This window comes from Rattus norvegicus, chromosome 13 (assembly GCF_036323735.1).
Source record: "Rattus norvegicus strain BN/NHsdMcwi chromosome 13, GRCr8, whole genome shotgun sequence".
NCBI classification, from domain to species: domain Eukaryota; kingdom Metazoa; phylum Chordata; class Mammalia; order Rodentia; family Muridae; genus Rattus; species Rattus norvegicus.
In genome coordinates, this window is record NC_086031.1 from 99557332 (window position 1) to 99574435 (window position 17104).

At 45.0% G+C, this 17104-nt stretch overlaps 1 protein-coding gene across 2 annotated transcripts in view; it reads left to right on the forward strand.

The window, feature by feature from the left end:
- The window catches only part of Slc30a10 (solute carrier family 30, member 10), a 54779-nt gene that overhangs the window by 27668 nt on the left and 10007 nt on the right, over positions 1-17104 (forward strand). Inside the window, exons 4-5 of one of the 2 annotated variants that reach the window (XM_039090583.2) lie at positions 437-550; positions 3409-11346. In XM_039090583.2, coding sequence (XP_038946511.1) covers positions 437-519 — 83 coding nt within the window. In that variant the 3' untranslated portion in view covers positions 520-550; positions 3409-11346. Of the gene's footprint in view, positions 1-436; positions 551-3408; positions 11347-17104 lie in introns of those variants that run through there. The other variant, XM_039090584.2, reaches the window with a different exon arrangement.

Genomic DNA, 17104 nt, shown 5'->3' on the forward strand with positions numbered 1-17104 from the left:
GCATCCCAACATCCTCAAGGATGGATCCTGCTAAGGCTGCTTCCTTGGTTGTCATTTTCTGTGAACATATAAGCTCTCATAACTAGTATACAGTTTTGAAACAATGATGTTTGTAATGTGTGAGGTGCACAGCTCAATTAATGAAGAATTTTTTTTTGTCGTTGTTCTTTGTTTGAGCAGGTAAAGGACATCTGTCTTTCTTAAGCCAATCTGTATTGTAACCAAACGCTATTATAAATCCCCATCCATGCCATATGAGAAGATGGTCTGATGAGTCCTGAGGACTTGGTAGACAACAAGACTGAAGAGATGCAGTTCTGACTGGAGACATAGACATGACCCTGTCAGTTTCAGAGATGTCTCAATAGAGTTCAGCATTGTACATTATCTGTTTCAGTTGATCCTTTTATTTATTTTTTTTTCTTCCTTTCTGCAGCCACGATCTTCAGGCGGCCTCCCTCTATCACATCCGACCCTTATTATTTTGGATGGAATCCAAACCCTCTTCTCCAAACATGACATGCCTTTTGTCCAGCAGTTTGAAGCTATTGTAAGTATAGATCCAATATAGCAACCCCAGTTTTATCCAGGCCTCCTCCATTTTACCTTAAAGAAGATGTCCAATATTATCATTACCGCTGGGCATACAACCATTTTCATCTCTATAAATCAAAACAAGACTGTATGGAGTCCAGATATCCTCCTCTACAGTGATATGTATTTATTATTATTTATTGAGACAGGGTTTCTCTGTGTAGCCTGGGCTGGTTTGGATTTGCTCTGCAGATCAGACTGGCCTTGAACTCACACAGAACCAATCTGTCTCTGTCATTGTCTCCCAAGTATTGGGATCAAAGGCATGGGCTGATTTACTTCGTGTCTATGTACCCTGGAAAACATTCATATCAATTTTTATCTTTCTCCCTTCTTTGGAGATTGCTATCTATGTGGATTTATTCATCTTTCTCTTTTCTTTCTTAATTTAATATCCTTCTCCATACTCAACTTTATTTAAACACATCTCCATCTTAGTGTATGAGCACACTCCCCAGCACCCTGTACTTGTTCAGAGGTGCTGTGCTGGCTTGTATATCATCACGTGCTAGGCTGAGTTACCGGTTCTCCTGTGGGAGTTTTACGTCTAAGGAGACTGGTTGGCTAATCAGGGTAGCGTGACATCTTACCTCATGTTAGCTCTCTATAATTTTAGCTTTGGGAGGCATGTTTCCCTAGTGGTGATCTCCAAGACCTTATCAGTCCTATGGGTCTTGGGTTTGCCCAGCTCTGGAGCTGAGTGTCCCACCTCTGGGTTGAAACACAGCAAGACTTGGTGGGCAAGCTGTGGTTGGGCACAGCTGTACTTAGAGCTCTGACCCCCTTGGAATTGTACGTGCCAAAGTAGGATGTATTCTGATCCTATCTGAACCTGGCAAGGCTTGGAAAAAAATTATTAAGGAACCATTGTTTCCTGCCTTCCTAGCCACCATCATGGCTTTTATCATGGCTTTTATCGAGGAATCTGAAATTTCCATTTGGGTTATAAGTAAGTTCTTGCCCCATGTTGGTTCACCAAAATATTGTGGTAGATATTACTCTGGATCCCCCCCCCCCACACACACACACTTAGAACATACAGTTCTCAAATAAAAAATATGTCAAAAGCCTTTATATTTATAACAAGCCTTATAGCTGGGCAGATATCAACCCTCTATGCTATTTTTTTCTTTTTTTCTTTTTTCTTTTTTTCGGAGCTGGGGACCGAACCCAGGGCCTTGCGCTTGCTAGGCGAGCACTCTACCGCTGAGCTAAATCCCCAACCCCCCTCTATGCTATTTTGTCTACCTCCCTCTCAACAGCTGTGAGATACTGCTTGCCATGTTCTGCTGGGCCACTCTGACTGCAACAGGCCAGCCTTCATGGTCATGCGCTCGCGATCCACCTACCCCCACAGTGACTTCTTCCTTGTTCCTTCTCTCTTCTCCTCCTCCCCGCCTCAGACCCCAGGGAGCCTTCACTCTGCTCAAGATCAATCTCTCTCTCTCTCTTCTGTCTAGCCCAGGCTGTAGACCTCTTATTAACCAATCAGGAATGACTTGGGGGCATGTTACACCATAAAAGCTGGTGTACATGAGGATTTCTTTGTCTTGGATCAGCTAGATCTTGGGGTACAGAATCTAGCAACAGAATACCAGCAGCACTAGACCAACTCTCTATGCACGTGTGAAAGCGAGGAGGGAGGGAAGGGTGATTCTCCTCGCTCCTCTTCTCCCTTTGATGCACATTGGCTGTGACAGCCATCTTGTAATAAAAAAACAAGAGCCCAACTTCAGCCTGCAAGCCTTGACCTTGTCAGTCTTCAGCTGTGGTAAAAAGGCGGGCTCTGGTGTTCGCAAATCAGTGTTCAGGGAGGTCTTACAGAGAGGCGGTGGGAACTTGAGGGCCTAATGTGAGGTTTTGGGGAGACTGCCCTTGAAGGGGCTTGATCTCTTCCTCTTTCTGACCCCTGGCTTATGAAGAGTGTGATCTGTGTTTTGTCACACTCACGTGGTACCTCAAAGACCCAAAGCCATGTGGCCTCTCTGCCTTTCCTAGAACTTCCAGAACGTCGAGCGAAAGCCAACCTTTTCCTGTGATGACTTAAATGCCTCTGGTATTTTGTTACACCACCAGAACGATGACCAAGATAACTCTTCCGTGAGGGTCAGCAGCGAGATTTTTTAAAACTACAAGTCAGCCTGTGTTATTTTAAAGATATTTCTAGGAATGTTTAAATTACTTGAAGCTAAAGCAGTTTCTAATTGTGCGAGGTGTTCAGATTTTCTTCTTTGTTAACAGACAGTAACCTATTTATGGAATTATGGCAGCCGATAGTGACCATAGGGAGTGGGTTATTTTGGCTTGTCCTCTATTCTCCATGCTTTTTCAAGTGTCGTTTTCAACAGTCACAATGTTTCAACTGGTATTCATGTATGGTCTGTGTAGAATCAGGTCTCTATGTTTGAGTTTCGAGAATAAGCAAATGTATTTTTGTGAGAGTCGTTGGGGAGGGAGAAGGCAGGGACTCACTTCCCACTCTGACACAAGAAGGCAGGCAAGAGTTCCATTTTATAGGGAAAACCAGACTCACATAAGAACTTCCACAACATAGCAACATTAGGACAGTGGAAAATGTGCGCTCTGTGAGGGGTGCTCACATGGCTTTTCTAATCTCTTAACAACTGAAAAGCCTTAGATTTATTTTGTCCATTAAACATCTCTCTGTCTGTAGTCTACCCCACCTTACCCCTGTGTGTGTGTGTGTGTGTGTGTGTGTGTGTGTGTGTGTGTGTGTGTGTGTAGGTGGGGTCTTGTCATATAACTCAGGATGGCCTTGAACTTGCAATTACTCCTGGTTTCATTTCTTTTCAGAGCTGAGGATTGAACCCAGAACCTTCTGCATCTGAGGGAAGAAGTCTACCATAGAATTCTGCCTCTAGCCTCCTCCCTTCCCTTCCTAGGGATCCAGTGGTCTGTACAGAGAATGTCTTGGTCCTTTTCTCCATGACTATTTTGAGTTTCTCTGCCCCATGGTCTCTGTTTATTCAGCTGCAGCTTGAGGCAAGCATTCAGTTCTATTCTTACAACTTGATTCCCTGTAGCTTCTCTGTTTGTTTCTCCTTCATCCTTTGCATGAGGAGTTTTACAGTCTGTTCTGAAGATCACTAGTGTCCTTTTAATTTTTTTTTCTAAAAACAGGTTTTTGATGTTTCCCAGGCTGGACTTGGACTTAAGGTCCTCTTGTCTCAGCTGTCTGAGTAATGGAGTTATAAGCCTGATGCACTCAGGTTTTCTTAAGGGTCTCACTTGCCTCCTGACAGAAATGTTGGCACATGGCAGGGAGGGGAAGGTACTGGAGAGTGGGCTCAGTGCATAGAAGCCCTTGCTGTTCTTGCGGAAAGCCTGAGTTTAGTTCCTAGTACCCACATGGTGGTTCACAAACACCTGTAACCCCAGATCCCGGGAATCTGAATCCATCTTCTGGCCTCCCTGGATACTGGCATACACGAGGTGTGCATATATACAGGCATACACGAGGTGTGCATATATACATGCAAACACTCATATACATAAAACATGGGGATATCACTCAGTAAGGTGCCAGCCGCATAAAAAATGAGCATGTGGGTTGTAGCCCAAGAGCTAACCTAAGAAAGTCTGTAATCCCAACCCTGGGGAGACAGAGACAGGAGCATGTCTAGGCCTTGCTGCCTACCCTTCTGAGTTAACAGCCTGAGATTCAGTGAGAGACCTTGTCTCAAAAAATGAGGTGGTTCTGGGTGTGGGGACACACCCCATTAGTCCCAGCACTTGGGAGGCAGAAGCAGGAGGATCTCTGAGTTTCAAGCCACCCTGGTCTACTTAGTTCCAGGCTAACCAGGACTTCATAGTTAGAACCCATCTTTTAAAAAAGGAATTGAATGAAGGAGAGTAATGGACTCTGAAGGCTGACCTCTGACCTCTACATGGATGTGTATGCATGCCTACACACACATGTTTCTACACACAGCCACCTATACATACGAGTGCACACTCTTGGATTTTATTTCTGGTCTCTCATAGCCATAGCTGTGAAAGATCTGCATCAGAGAAAGGTTTCTTTTCCCTGTTCTCCACTGACCAACACATGACCAGCCTGTTAGCGCTGGCCTCCCTCCTTCGGTTGAGGGCTGTCTCAGCTAGGATGGACTTAATTTTGCCTGAGTGTAGTCGGGTTAAGAGAAGAAAGGTGGTTGTATTTTTTTTTCTTTTTTTTCGGGGCTGGGGATCGAACCCAGGACCTTGCGCTTCCTAGGCAAGCGCTCTACCACTGAGCCAAATCCCCAACCCCAGTGGTTGTATTTTTATTAACCAAGCAGGAAGTGGGGTAGAGAAACGGGTCCACAGGATTGTTTACATTCCTCTGATGGAGCAATTGGCTTGTTCACTTCATGAGCTGTCATAAAAAAAAAGTTCTTCCCCTGCAAGATGTGGTGGATGGGTGGAGACAACTGAGATTCGAAATGAGAAAAGCCTGTATGGCAGCGTTCTAGTCAAATATTTCCAGATTTTATAACTTTGAACCCATTATCCCACAAGAAACAACACAAATGTCTGTGGACTGTTTACCCAAGTGATTGCGGTGAGGTCTGTAGAGATACGGCCATTTTACTCTCCACAGATTATTAAATGGCCAAGGCTGACACAGAGGCAATTGCCCTTTAAAGAAAAGTATTGATTTACTAGGGATTTTGGAGACAGCCACGTACTTTGGTGTACTAAGTGGAGATGAGATTTCGTTCATCTTGACCGAAGGGGTTTTTTATAGCCTTGTTCGTGAGTGTGCTGCCAGACTGAAGAGGTCCTACCTTGTTTCCCTTCATTTTTTTGGCACTGTGGGGAAGAGCAGAGCTGAGGACAGAGCTGGCTCCTCATGCTCCACTCTGTGCTCCCATGTGACCTCGGGTCTCGTGAACACACTCAGGACTCAAGTTTCTTATCAATAAGTAAGTATGATTAGAACCTCCTGCCTGCCCTACACGTTAGGGTGGGTTGTCATGTAAGGTGATGGTTTGAGAACTGAGAATGTCAGTATCCCCGCTGCCCACACCTGCTAAGCGGACACCAGGGTCCTTCCGAGGTCTCTTAGCTTCTCTGCAAAGCTTAACTCCCAAATGCTGCAGGAGCCGCTTCTGGAGGCAGCAGAAGCCTCCTTGGTTACCGAAGGACAATGCCTTCGCTCAAATCATTTGATTGATTTGGCAAACACAGAATGAACCTGTGGCAGGCCCATAGAAAGAGCGGTGTGAAGAACAGAGGAGTCGTCTGCAATGATATGTGCTATCTCCTCAGGTCTACCATGATATCGACTACTTCCTCAGGTCTTTCCAGTATAGCAACAGTTTGACCGCTGGGTGCTCCCCAATATTCAGTGGATTTTTAGCGCTCTCCCCCACCCCGTGTGTGTGTGTGTGTGTGTGTGTGTGTGTGAGAGAGAGAGAGAGAGAGAAAGAGAGAGAGAGAGAGAGAGAGAGAGAGAGAGAGAGAGAGAGGAGAGAGAGATATTTCTGCAGAAAGAAACTGGAGTTTGCATTTGATTCAGAAAGGAAGTGTACCTGAAAAAACAAAGGCCAACCTCTTGAGAGCCGAACTGGGTCCGAGAACATGCACCACTATGAGCAAATGGTAGAGCAAATGGTAGAGCAAATGGTGCATAAATTATTATGCAGTGGACTTAGTAAAGAAACATCTTCCTCTCTGTGTGTGTGCACACCCATGTGTGTGCTCTCACACATACACTCAAGCCATGAGAAACCGGATATCTGTGCCCCGCCAACCAAGGGAGCTTTAGAAAAGGTCTTAGTCCTAAATCCAAATTCAACTGTTGACTCTATTAATATTAGTTTAATTCTGCTACATTTAGGTTTCCTGAACACAACGGGGAGACTGAATGAGGTTAGAGAGCAGATGTGGGGCTGGAATGAGGAAAGGAATGCCCGAGAGTAGGAAATCAAAGATTAAGATCACAAAGGTGAAAGGGTTCTTGGTGATAGGTGGGGTCATGGAGTGAAAGGGTTCTTGGTGATACATAGGGTCATAGGGTGAAAGGGTTCTTGGTGATAGGTGGGTGGGTACAGTGGAATGGAGGAGAAGGTCATTGGAACCCAGGAACTAGAGCATGGGCTAAGGGACAGCCACGCACTTGGACAGTGGAATAGATTAAGATTATGACAAAGCTAAAAGACAATGAGGGTCACCGAGATGGCTCAGTGGATAGACCCCTTCTGAGCCCGAAGCCTGAATACTTGAGTTCAGTCTCTAGAACTCACAATGGTGGAAGGAAAGACTTAAACGACTTCTACAGGTTGTCCTCCAATCTCCTTGAGCATGCCTCAGCGCAACGGCTTACTCCCTCCCATAAATAAAGGAATACAAAAGTTAAAAAAGCATGGCAAACATGTCCAGCATCTCTTAAAAAGTTATAGGGAAGAGAAACGAGCAGGAGACCAGTGTTGACGGGAACAGGGGCTATTAAGAGACCCCCCACTGCTTGCTGCATCTGTTTCAAAGTTCCCATAGTCACCTTCTTGAAGCCTTGACCACGCTAGTTAGAATCCTTTGAATGGTTCCTCCTGTCTGCAGGAGAAGTTCCAGGTTCAAGGTTATAATTCATGCCAATCCTCTGTACCTTCTCTTTCCACACTAAGTTCCTAGCACAGTTCTCTTCCATCTCTTGTGTCAGTTGGAAGAGGACCACTGCTCTTCCCTTCCTATGAACCCCACTTCCAAGCCTGCTTGGGGATGTCTACTCACCACGTCTCTGTGGCTGTGCTGGCCTGCTTCCTTTCACCTAAATGCTGCAGCCTTGAATGAAGTTGGTGAGATTTCCTGGCTGAGATGTGCTTTCTTTAGGAATCTTCGTAGGTGCGCGCGTGCGTAGACCCGTGTGCGTGCCCGTGTGTGGTTACTTTGCTTTAACTGCTGGTTGGGTGTTAGACTCACTTGGGAGGGTCTCAGAGCCAGGCTTCCACTCTGAAGTTTGCTTTTCAGCTGCTCTTAGCTTGAGTCTTTCTCTGCTTCTTTTGGATGCTTATCATAACACCAATAATTCAGACATTTTGTTTAGATTTATTTATCTATTTGTGTGTGTGTGTGTGTGTGTCTGTGTGTCTGTGTGTGTGCCTGAGTCTATGTCTGTGTACCACAAGTATGCAGAAGCCTGTAGAGGCTAGAAGAGGGAGCCCAATCTCTTGGAACTGGAGTTACAGGTGTTTGTGAGCTGCTATGGGGGTGCTGTGGAGCTGAACCCTGGTCCTCTAAAACATCAGTTATGCTCTTAACCCTTGAGCCATCTCTCTAGCCCCAGTTTTGATAATTAATAACTATCCCTGTTCCAAGAGCACTATGGAAATGTCACGGGTCACTGCTTATGAAGTTGATACTATTGTTACTTGCTCCCCCAATGTTGGTTGAGAAAACCAAGGCCAGACTAATGAACTTCGTTCACAAAATGTGTGTGTGTGTGTGTGTGTGTGTGTGTGTGTGTGTGTGTGTGTTTTAGAAAAAGTGGGAAACAAATGGAGGTGCTCAGACAACTATTAAGTAACTGAACTGGTCAGCCCTTTGACAACATACATACACAAATCGTATATATTTAAGGACTTGAGGTTTTTTTCTCCCTTAAACAAATGTTCTCTCTGTTTTCCAAGAATGTAAAATACTTTGACTTTTCCTTTGTTGCCAGTTTTATGGTCAGATGAAATTTGACATGGGACAAGTCAACAACAACAAAAGCCCTGTGGTTTGGTGTAACACTTTATTCAATGTTTGAACTTGTGTCGAATGTTGTTCTTATGACCTCGTGAAAGGAAGCCTTTGTTTGTTTCCAAGAATCGTGTCTATGAATTTTATATTTGGGGTTAAAGGTTTTTCTCTGCCTACCTGGAGACTCTGGGTTTCCTTGTAAGGCACCCGGGTTGCTCCCAACTGGCCTCTGATATATTAATTTTCTACAAAGTCTCAGGAAGCTCTCAGGGTATCTAACTTGAAACTCGAGTCCCCCACCCTGGAATTTGTTCCCAAATATGTAACTTACTCAATTCAAGAGGACGAAGCACACTTAAAATACGAGCATCTGTTTCCTTCTTTTAAAAAATATTTTATTTTACTTATTTATATTTATTTTATTTATTCATATTTATTTTATTTACATATTATTATGTATCTATGTGAGCTCTGTCTGCCTGTGAAGCCAGAAGAGGAGGCTCTCCCCCTGGGTCCTCTGCCAGAGTTCTGATTGCTTTTAACCACAGAACAATCTCTCCCTCCCTCTCAGAATTTTTTCTTTTCTTTTAAGTACAGTTCCCAAATTAGAAATAAGTAGTCCCCTGACTCAGGAGATATTTGCATCGGGGGTTTGCATTGTAAAGAATAGGTCCTCTTACCCTGATATTACTCAGTGTTTTATAAAGGTGCAAAGAAAGAAAGGCATGAAAATCACAACAGATTCTTCAGGGTCCTGTGTGACTCAGTGGCCCATGTCTTACTACTTGTAGTTCACATTTTAATTGGAGGTTTGTTTTCAATAAAAAAATTGGGGCAGTGGGTTGGAGAAGGTAGCTCAGTGTTTAAGAGCGTGCACTGCTCCTGCAGAGAGCCTGTGCTCTCCAGGGGATGACTTTTTACTTTTTATCTTGCAGGCTCCTTGGGATCCTTTTAAACCCAGGGACATTTGTTACTTTGTCTTCCTTATATTTAGACAAAAGTTCATCAGGTTGTTTTTTTCCAAAACCCCAGTTCTACCGGGCTATTCTCTGGCCTCTCATCTATTTTTGCTCATTGTTACTGTTATTGTTTCTTTCCTTCTGCTGTTTGCAGACTTGCTCTTTTTCTGGTTTTTCTAAGCCGCAGGCCAGCTCTGGCTTTGACATCCTCCTCCGATGACGTAGGCGTTGGCTGCTTTTCTCTTTCTTCTTCCTGTTGCTCTTGCTGCGTCCAGTCAGGGTTTTGTTTTCCTTTGTTTGAAGATATTCTCCAGTTTCATCTGGGGGGCTTTGACCTGTTGCTTATTCAGAATGATTGCTGTGAATTCCCACATACTTTTCAGTTTCCCAGAATTCCTTCTGCTATTTTTTTTTTTTTTTGCTTCATTCCACTGTAGCTGGAGACAAAGATGCTATTTTAATTTTTGTCTGCTAGGAACATTTTGTCCATACTCTATCTCAAGACCACCGTCTCCTTGTTGTTTTTCTGCCTCAGTGTTTCATTCATTGAGATTGACGTTTTCCACCCCCCCACCCCTGTCAACTGTATCTTTAGGTTGTGTGATGCTGGGTGGATATATATTTTATAATTGTTTCATCTTCCTTGTCAGTTGACCATTTATTATTACGTGACATAAAAACATCATAAGATACACAGAAAATATTATAGGAAAGTAACCCTTCCTTCCTTTCCTATCGTCCTTGTTGCTTTGTGTCAGGCTAAATGTTTACTGAGTATATGTCCTTCATGTAGCCCTCAGACAAATCTTTCCCCAGCTCTGGGCCACCTGTGGCATGGCTGGAATTTGCAAGCTGTAGCATTTTTCTGAGATGGGTGTTGGGATTAAAGAGCAGATGACTGTCATGGCTATGGTACCCCGATGCAGTGATGGGTCAGCTCTCTGAGGTGCCCAGAGGTCTAGGCTGTTTTACTCATGGAAACATAAATAGTTTTGCTCCTAGAAACAACCATAAACCTTGGAGAGAGCCCTTTGTCCCAAGGCAGTATAACCCCAGTCCAAAGATGTGGGTTCCTCACACGAAAGGTAATTTAATGGTCAACTGCCAAATTAAATCACCCCGATTCTCCCCTTTATCCTTTAAGGAACTCGACTTCTTGTCTCTTTGGGAGGGCCCTTGGGCTAGCAAAATCAAGACAACTCTAGTATTTGAGAAAGAACCAGTCAATGTTCCCACATCCTTTGTGATGGTTCCACTGGACACTTCACCAGGTTCGTCCATAGGTGGTCACTTTTTGTGGGTCTCTTCTGGCCCCAAAGCAATATTGGAGTCTGTGTTGTGAGGTGTTATCACAACATGGGCTTCTTGCAGGTAGGAGGCAGGACTCTTGTCTAATGTCCCAAAGCCAAGAGAATGATATTTTATAGGGATAAAGCCAAGAGAATGATATTTTATAGGGATCTCTGGGAGATCAGTTAGTGTTACTGGTAGGGACCCAAGATCTGGGTGGCCCACAGGAGAGTAAGGCTGTCTAGGTTCATCTGGTAATTAGTTTGTCAGAAAAGGAAAGAATTAGAAGAGTCTAGACCACATGGGTCGGCATGTTTCCTGGCACTGCGGAGGGGTCTAGGCCTGCGAGGCGGGTAAGCAGGCTGCAAAGTATTGCAGAGAATATGCCTATCGGGTCTGCGGTGAAGGACTGGAATGTTCCTTGTATCCAAAAGATGTCAGGGGTTTCTAGGAAAGTTGAGACACACGTTATGGGTCCGAGGCCAACTATAGCCCTTCCTCATATCCAGCAGAGCAGAAATTAGGATGTACTAGGGGGAATCTGGAGTATCTGGAAGAGAGGGGTACAAAGAAGTTGGTGATTACTCCTTAGTGATTCGTAGGAGCTGAGAAGAAGACGACTGGGTGTTTTGAGGCTTGGTGGGCTCTAGAGCTGTGGAGTGAAATTGTTGGGGAACCTTCTCAAGTCTGGAAAGGTGGACCCAGGAAGAGTTAACATCATTTCATTTTAGGCAGTGTGGGGCGAGTAAGATGACTTTGTGGGGGCTTTGCTATTTAGGTGTTACAGGTGAGATGGATCTGGAATGCATATTGTGTCCCTTATTTGGAGATTCGGGAAGGGGGGGTATCAGGTAGGGGAAAAGGGTGGGATAGAGTCAGTACGATTTTGAAGCTCTATGCTGGGACAGGGCAGGATACTCTGAGATAGGGACAGAGGAAGTTGGGGTGTGTCTACTGTGATTGGGGCTCATGAGGGTTCTCCTGTACATGAGTTCAAATGTACTAATTAGGATTATTTTGGGGAGGCAAGTCTTGGAGTTTGAGCAGGGCCAAGGGTAGGAGTTTTAACAAGTTTTGTTTTAATTCTACAGTTAGTTTGGCAAGGGTATCTAAGTATGTAAGCTGTAGTAGTGTGGGCCCCCTTATTTGTGATTGGAAAGGTCTCGACTCACCCTGAAAAGATGACTGCAAATACTAGTGAATATCTGTGTCCTCTGACAGGGGGCATATGGTGACTTCTACCTGACAGTCTAGGGCAGGTAAGTGACATCTCATTTGGTAAAATGGGAATCGGGGAAGAAGGAGGTTGAAGTAATAAAAGACATGGGCAGAAGGGTTATAAGAGGTTGACTGTGTTAGAACAACACTTAAGGAGGTTTAGGGGTGTGGGGGTTGTTAGGTAGGAGTGCTGCAGGGTTGGGAGGTGAGGATGGCTCCAATATAAGGTTGGAATCTGATAAGTAAGCATGGTGGAGCTTTACCCTGGGTAATGGGTGCGTGCGTGCGTGCGTGCGTGCATGTGTGTGTGTGTGTTTGTGTTTGGTTAGGAAAGCACACAGTTTATGAGGCCCTTGACTGAGCCCTCATGAGGATGTGTAGGGGGCTGTGAGCTGGTATTTTGTTTGTCTTGGGGACAGGCAGTACCACTATGGCCAGGGTCTGGAGGCAGGGTGGTCAGCCTCTGACAACTGTGTCTAGCTGTTTGGAGAGATAGACTATGGGGAAGATGGACATGTGTCCATTTCGGCAGAATGTTGTAAGGGTTTGTTGTTGATTAGCATGTAAAAAGAGATAGACGGGTCTGTGTGGGTCTTAAAGTGTTAGTGTAGAGGAGGGCAAGAGAGTGGACTTACATTTGTCTGTAGGAGGAATTGGGACAAGGGTGGCTCTTCTAGGGGTCCCTGAGTGACTTCATAAAGAGTAGGTAGGGATCTGGATGGGAAAGAAATTAAAGAAGCCCTGATAGTGTGAGCAGTCTGAGTCTAGTTTGAGGAATACGGTGGTAGGTGAGGAGCTCCTCTATTTTGGCTTGGGGCATTGTTCTCTCTTCTGAGATGGAGAGGCCCAGAGAGGTGACATAGGGTTGACAGATCTAGGTCTTGTCTCCAAAGACCCTATAAGCTCTGGAGGCTAAGAAGGGTTGTGAAATTGTTAGAGATTTGTCTGTGAGGAAAGGCTGTATAAGAGGAGATCATTCATTTATCTGAGAAGGAAACAACTGAACAAGTCTGGGCTGATTTAGTCCTTATGTATAGCCTAGCTAAATTGCTGGAAATGTATCTCACACTCCCTGGGGCAAACCCAGGTGAAGGCAAAAAAGGGGTTGGGAGGAGGGTTGTAGAGGAATAGTAAAATGGGCAGCTTGAAGATCAAAGACAGAAAAGGAGGCAGCAGAGAGGGGAGAGAGGAGAGGAGTGTGCATGGGTTAGTGTCTTAGGGTTTCTATTGCTGTAAAGAGACACGGTGGCCCTGACGACTCTTCTAAGGACACATTTATGTGGGCTGGCTTACAGTTCAGAGGTTTAGTCCATTATTATCATGGAGGGAAGCATGGTGGTATGCAGGCACACATGGTGCTGGAGAGGGAGCTGAGAGTTCTACGTTTGCTTCAGCAGGCAGCAGGAGAGAGTGATACTGGGCCTGGCTTGAGCATCTGAGACCTCAAAGCCTACCTCCAGTGATACACTTTCTCCAATAAGGCCACACCTCCTAATAGTACTATTCCCTATGAACCTAGGGGACACCATTTTTTTTTTTTTTTGGTTCTTTTTTTCGGAGCTGGGGACCGAACCCAGGGCCACCATTTTCATTCAAACCACCACTTAGCAAACACAAGCGGAGGTGGAAATTAATAACCCAGTTGATTCTTCTGGTGGTCTTGGACCAGGTGATAAGTGACACTATGCTTTTTGGCACCCAGTGGAGTATTGTGAGGAGAGGTGGTGGGAGTTAGAAGAGCTACTTGCAATAATCACTCAATGATGGGCTTAAGACTGTGGCGGGTGGTAGGAATGAGAGGATATTGGTCCTGGACAGCAAGGCAGAAGGGTCTCTCAAGGTTATGAGGTTATGATTATGACAGTTAACAATTAAGGGGCTTGAGGTGTCCCAGACTAGAAGGACAGAAGTCTGGTTTTAGGTGGAAATGCTGCCAGAATTCAGGCTAAGGAGAAAAATGGTGGGCAGTCTCAAGGGAGGAATGTATATGGAAACCTTAGGCTTAGACAAGAGATATCAACTTAATAGTGAGGGTGGACAATGAGACACAAGGATAAAGGAGTGAGTGAGGGCTGTGTCACCAAACTGGCAGAGTGGATGATGGGATACCTGAGACTCTTGTTTTGTTGATTTGGTAGTTTTTGATTGGCTCATGTCATTCTGTGAGTAAGGAGAAAGAGGCCTTGGTGTGCAGTATGAAGTAAACTATCCTACAGCTATTGCAGTGTTCTGATGAATTGGGGGCCAGGAATTTGGGCCCCTTCCTTGGACCAAGGCATCTGCCAAGACAGTCAGTGGAGGTGTTGGGAGTTGGGGGCACCAGTGCAACCCAACAGATAGTCCATCATTCACTGGCCCCATTGTTTGAAGCTGGGACAAGTCTTGTTAGAACTCTCCTTAGGCCAATGGCTAGTTTGATTATATTAAAGGTAAGGACAGGGGCTGGGGATGGCTCTGCCTCTGGGGACAGTGGGTGACAGGAAGCTGGCATAGCATTCTCTCCTATTCTTTCCTCAATCTCTTTTCTTTTTTAGCCCCATCCTCTCTGTGGTTGAAAGCCTTACAGGCCATGTTTAGAAGTTTGGGGTCTCTTTTCTAGTCTTTGGACCTTGTGGCTAATATCTGTGTCAGACTTATCCAAGAAATGGGCATGGAATAACAAAGTTCCCTGGGGAGAATTAACGTGAACATGGGTACATGCATCTTGTTGTTGCCACCGTAAGGTAAGGTAAGTAAAGGGCAGAGTTTTCAAAGGACCATGACTGACCTTTTCCAGTTTGTCCTTGTTGACTCTGGAGTAACACTTTGCTGCATGCTGTGAGGTAAGAAAGTTGCCATTAACTGTAGGCCTTTTGTCTCCATGCCGGTACTGGTAATTAGACTTGGTAATTAGACTTTGTCCTCCTCCTGTGAGGGCCGGCGTTATGTTGCTGATGGAGTTTATCAGCATGGTCCCAGGCTGCCTTCCACTTATGGTCTTTTCATCTTGGGTGAGGGTAGAGGTCAGGGTTTAATGCATATCCTGCCAGGTAAAGCCATAGGTTTGAACTATCTGGGTGAATTGTCTTCCGAAGCGGAGTGGGTTTTCAGAAAATGATCCAGGTTTTTGTTCTATGATGTCCATTTCCACCAGCATGAAGGGTGTGTGGGCAGAGCAGGAAGTGCAGAGAGAGGTGGAGTACTGCAGAGAGGCAGAGTACCTCGGAGAGAGATGGCGTACTTCAGGGAAACACAGATCTCTTGCCATTTCCTTTGAGAAAGTTGTGTAGAGTCTGTAAGTCCAAAGTTCTGAATTGGGGCATTATTGAGGGGGTTCTTGGCCAGACTTGAGTGGATAATTGAATGAGTTTGGTGGAGTGGAGCTCACTAAGAAGCAACTTTAAAAATAAATCCTTCCTCCTCCTCTTCCCCCTTCCTTCCTTCCTCCCTCATCTTCCTCTTCCTCCTCCCATTCCTCCTCCCCTTCTTCCTCTTCCTCCTTCTCCTCTTCCTTCTCCTCTTCCTCTTCAGCTGTAGCTCATGGTAGTCTCGAACTCAATCCTCCTGTCTTATCCTCTTTGGCATTTGCTTACTGGCTTGCGCCACCACTACCACCACCTCATGATTAAATGTGCAAACTGGCTGAAGGATGAGATTTGTAAATATAATTTAGGTTCCAGACAATAAAAGGCAACCGTTCGTGTTTGTTGAGTGCTTACTGTATAATGGGTACCTTACACCTAACTCCAAGAACCCTAGAAAAAGATTACTATTATGGCCATTTTATAGCTGTGGAAACTGAGGCACAGAGATAAGTACCTTTCCTATGATAACACACTGAACACTTAGGAAGTGATGGCCTAGGGCCTTAAGCAAAGGTAGGCTCATTCCGGAACCCCAGGGTGGTGTGTAGGCTGATCTAGGAATTTCTCCACTGTAGCATCAGTGCTGTGGAATACTTTTGGCCAGTGGACTTGGCTCTGGCAAAGGATGGTGATTTTTTTTTAAAAACCTATTCTTTTTGAGAACAAGGAGGGTCTTTGTTCCTCTTCTCTGGGAACTGAGCAGCTCCTTTCTCTGAGTGGATAGTCGGAGTGCTCAACAGCACTACAGTTGTCTTGGCCAGTCAGACTCAGAGGCTGGCCTTCAAAGGTTTCAGCTCCTGGGTGACTGGGCAGTGGAGAAGCAGAATCCTGCCCTTGAATTGCTCCCCAGGCGGGCTTTATGTAGTCTGGGAAAGCAAGGGGTGGATGCCCTGTGACTCTTAAAGAAACCAGTGTAATTATGCATTGCATAGCAGACTCTCAAGACATGCAGCCTTTTCCAGGATATTTCCTTAGAGGGGAAGGAGTGAGGCTGCGATGCTCTGCTTGGCCTCACCGAGGCTACAGAAGCTGTTACAGACAGGAGTAACAGAATGGTAGACTCTGTGGGGTTGACCAGAAGTCTTTATGGCTCCATAGGCATCCTTTCCTGTTCTGACCTTGTCAAAGCATGGCCCCAGTCTATGATAAAGTGGGTAGCAGTGGTTACTCTATCCCTCTGACGATTTTGCTCCACTTGATACAAAATGACCACTGCAGTCATAGACTTAGGTTGACTCTGGTTAGGAATAAAATAAGGGATCGAATCCAGGTTTGCAAATTGCTCCATTACATTATAATTTCACTAGTCTCTAAATGGCATTGCTGGGTTACATGGTAATTTAATCTTTAGTTTTTGAAGAACCTCTACACTGATTTTCCTGGAGGCTTCCACCTACCCACCTACACCAGCAGGTTATAAAGGTCCTCTACTCCCCCAGCCTCACCCATACTTGAGGTCGAGCATTTTCCAGGTGGCAGGTCCTGACTTGAGGGAGGGAGAGTCTCAACTTAGTGTTGATTTGCATTTCTCTAGTGGATAAAGGTGTAGAACACTTTTTTTTTTTTTGGTTCTTTTTTTCGGAGCTGGGGACCGAACCCAGGGCCTTGTGCTTCCTAGGTAAGCGCTCTACCACTGAGCTAAATCCCTAGCCCCAAGAACACTTTTAAAACTGTTTACCAGAGATATATATTTCTCCATTTGAGAATCATGTTAGTTCATTAGACCTTTTATTGATGGGATGATTTGAGGGTTTGTGTGTGCATGCGTTTGTATATGTGTGGAGCACACGCATGTGTATGTATGTGATTAATTTTTCCATACTTCAAATAGTGTAGATGGAAATCTCCTGTCTGATATATAGTTAGCAAATGTTTTCTTCTACTCCGTAGGCCATCTCTTTGCCATGATTGTGGCTTCTTGGCTGTGCACAGACCATTTAGTCTCCTGTGAGCCCATCTGTCAAGTCTCACGTTACTCTCCTGCATTGCCAGTTAATTGCCACTGGAGTTCTT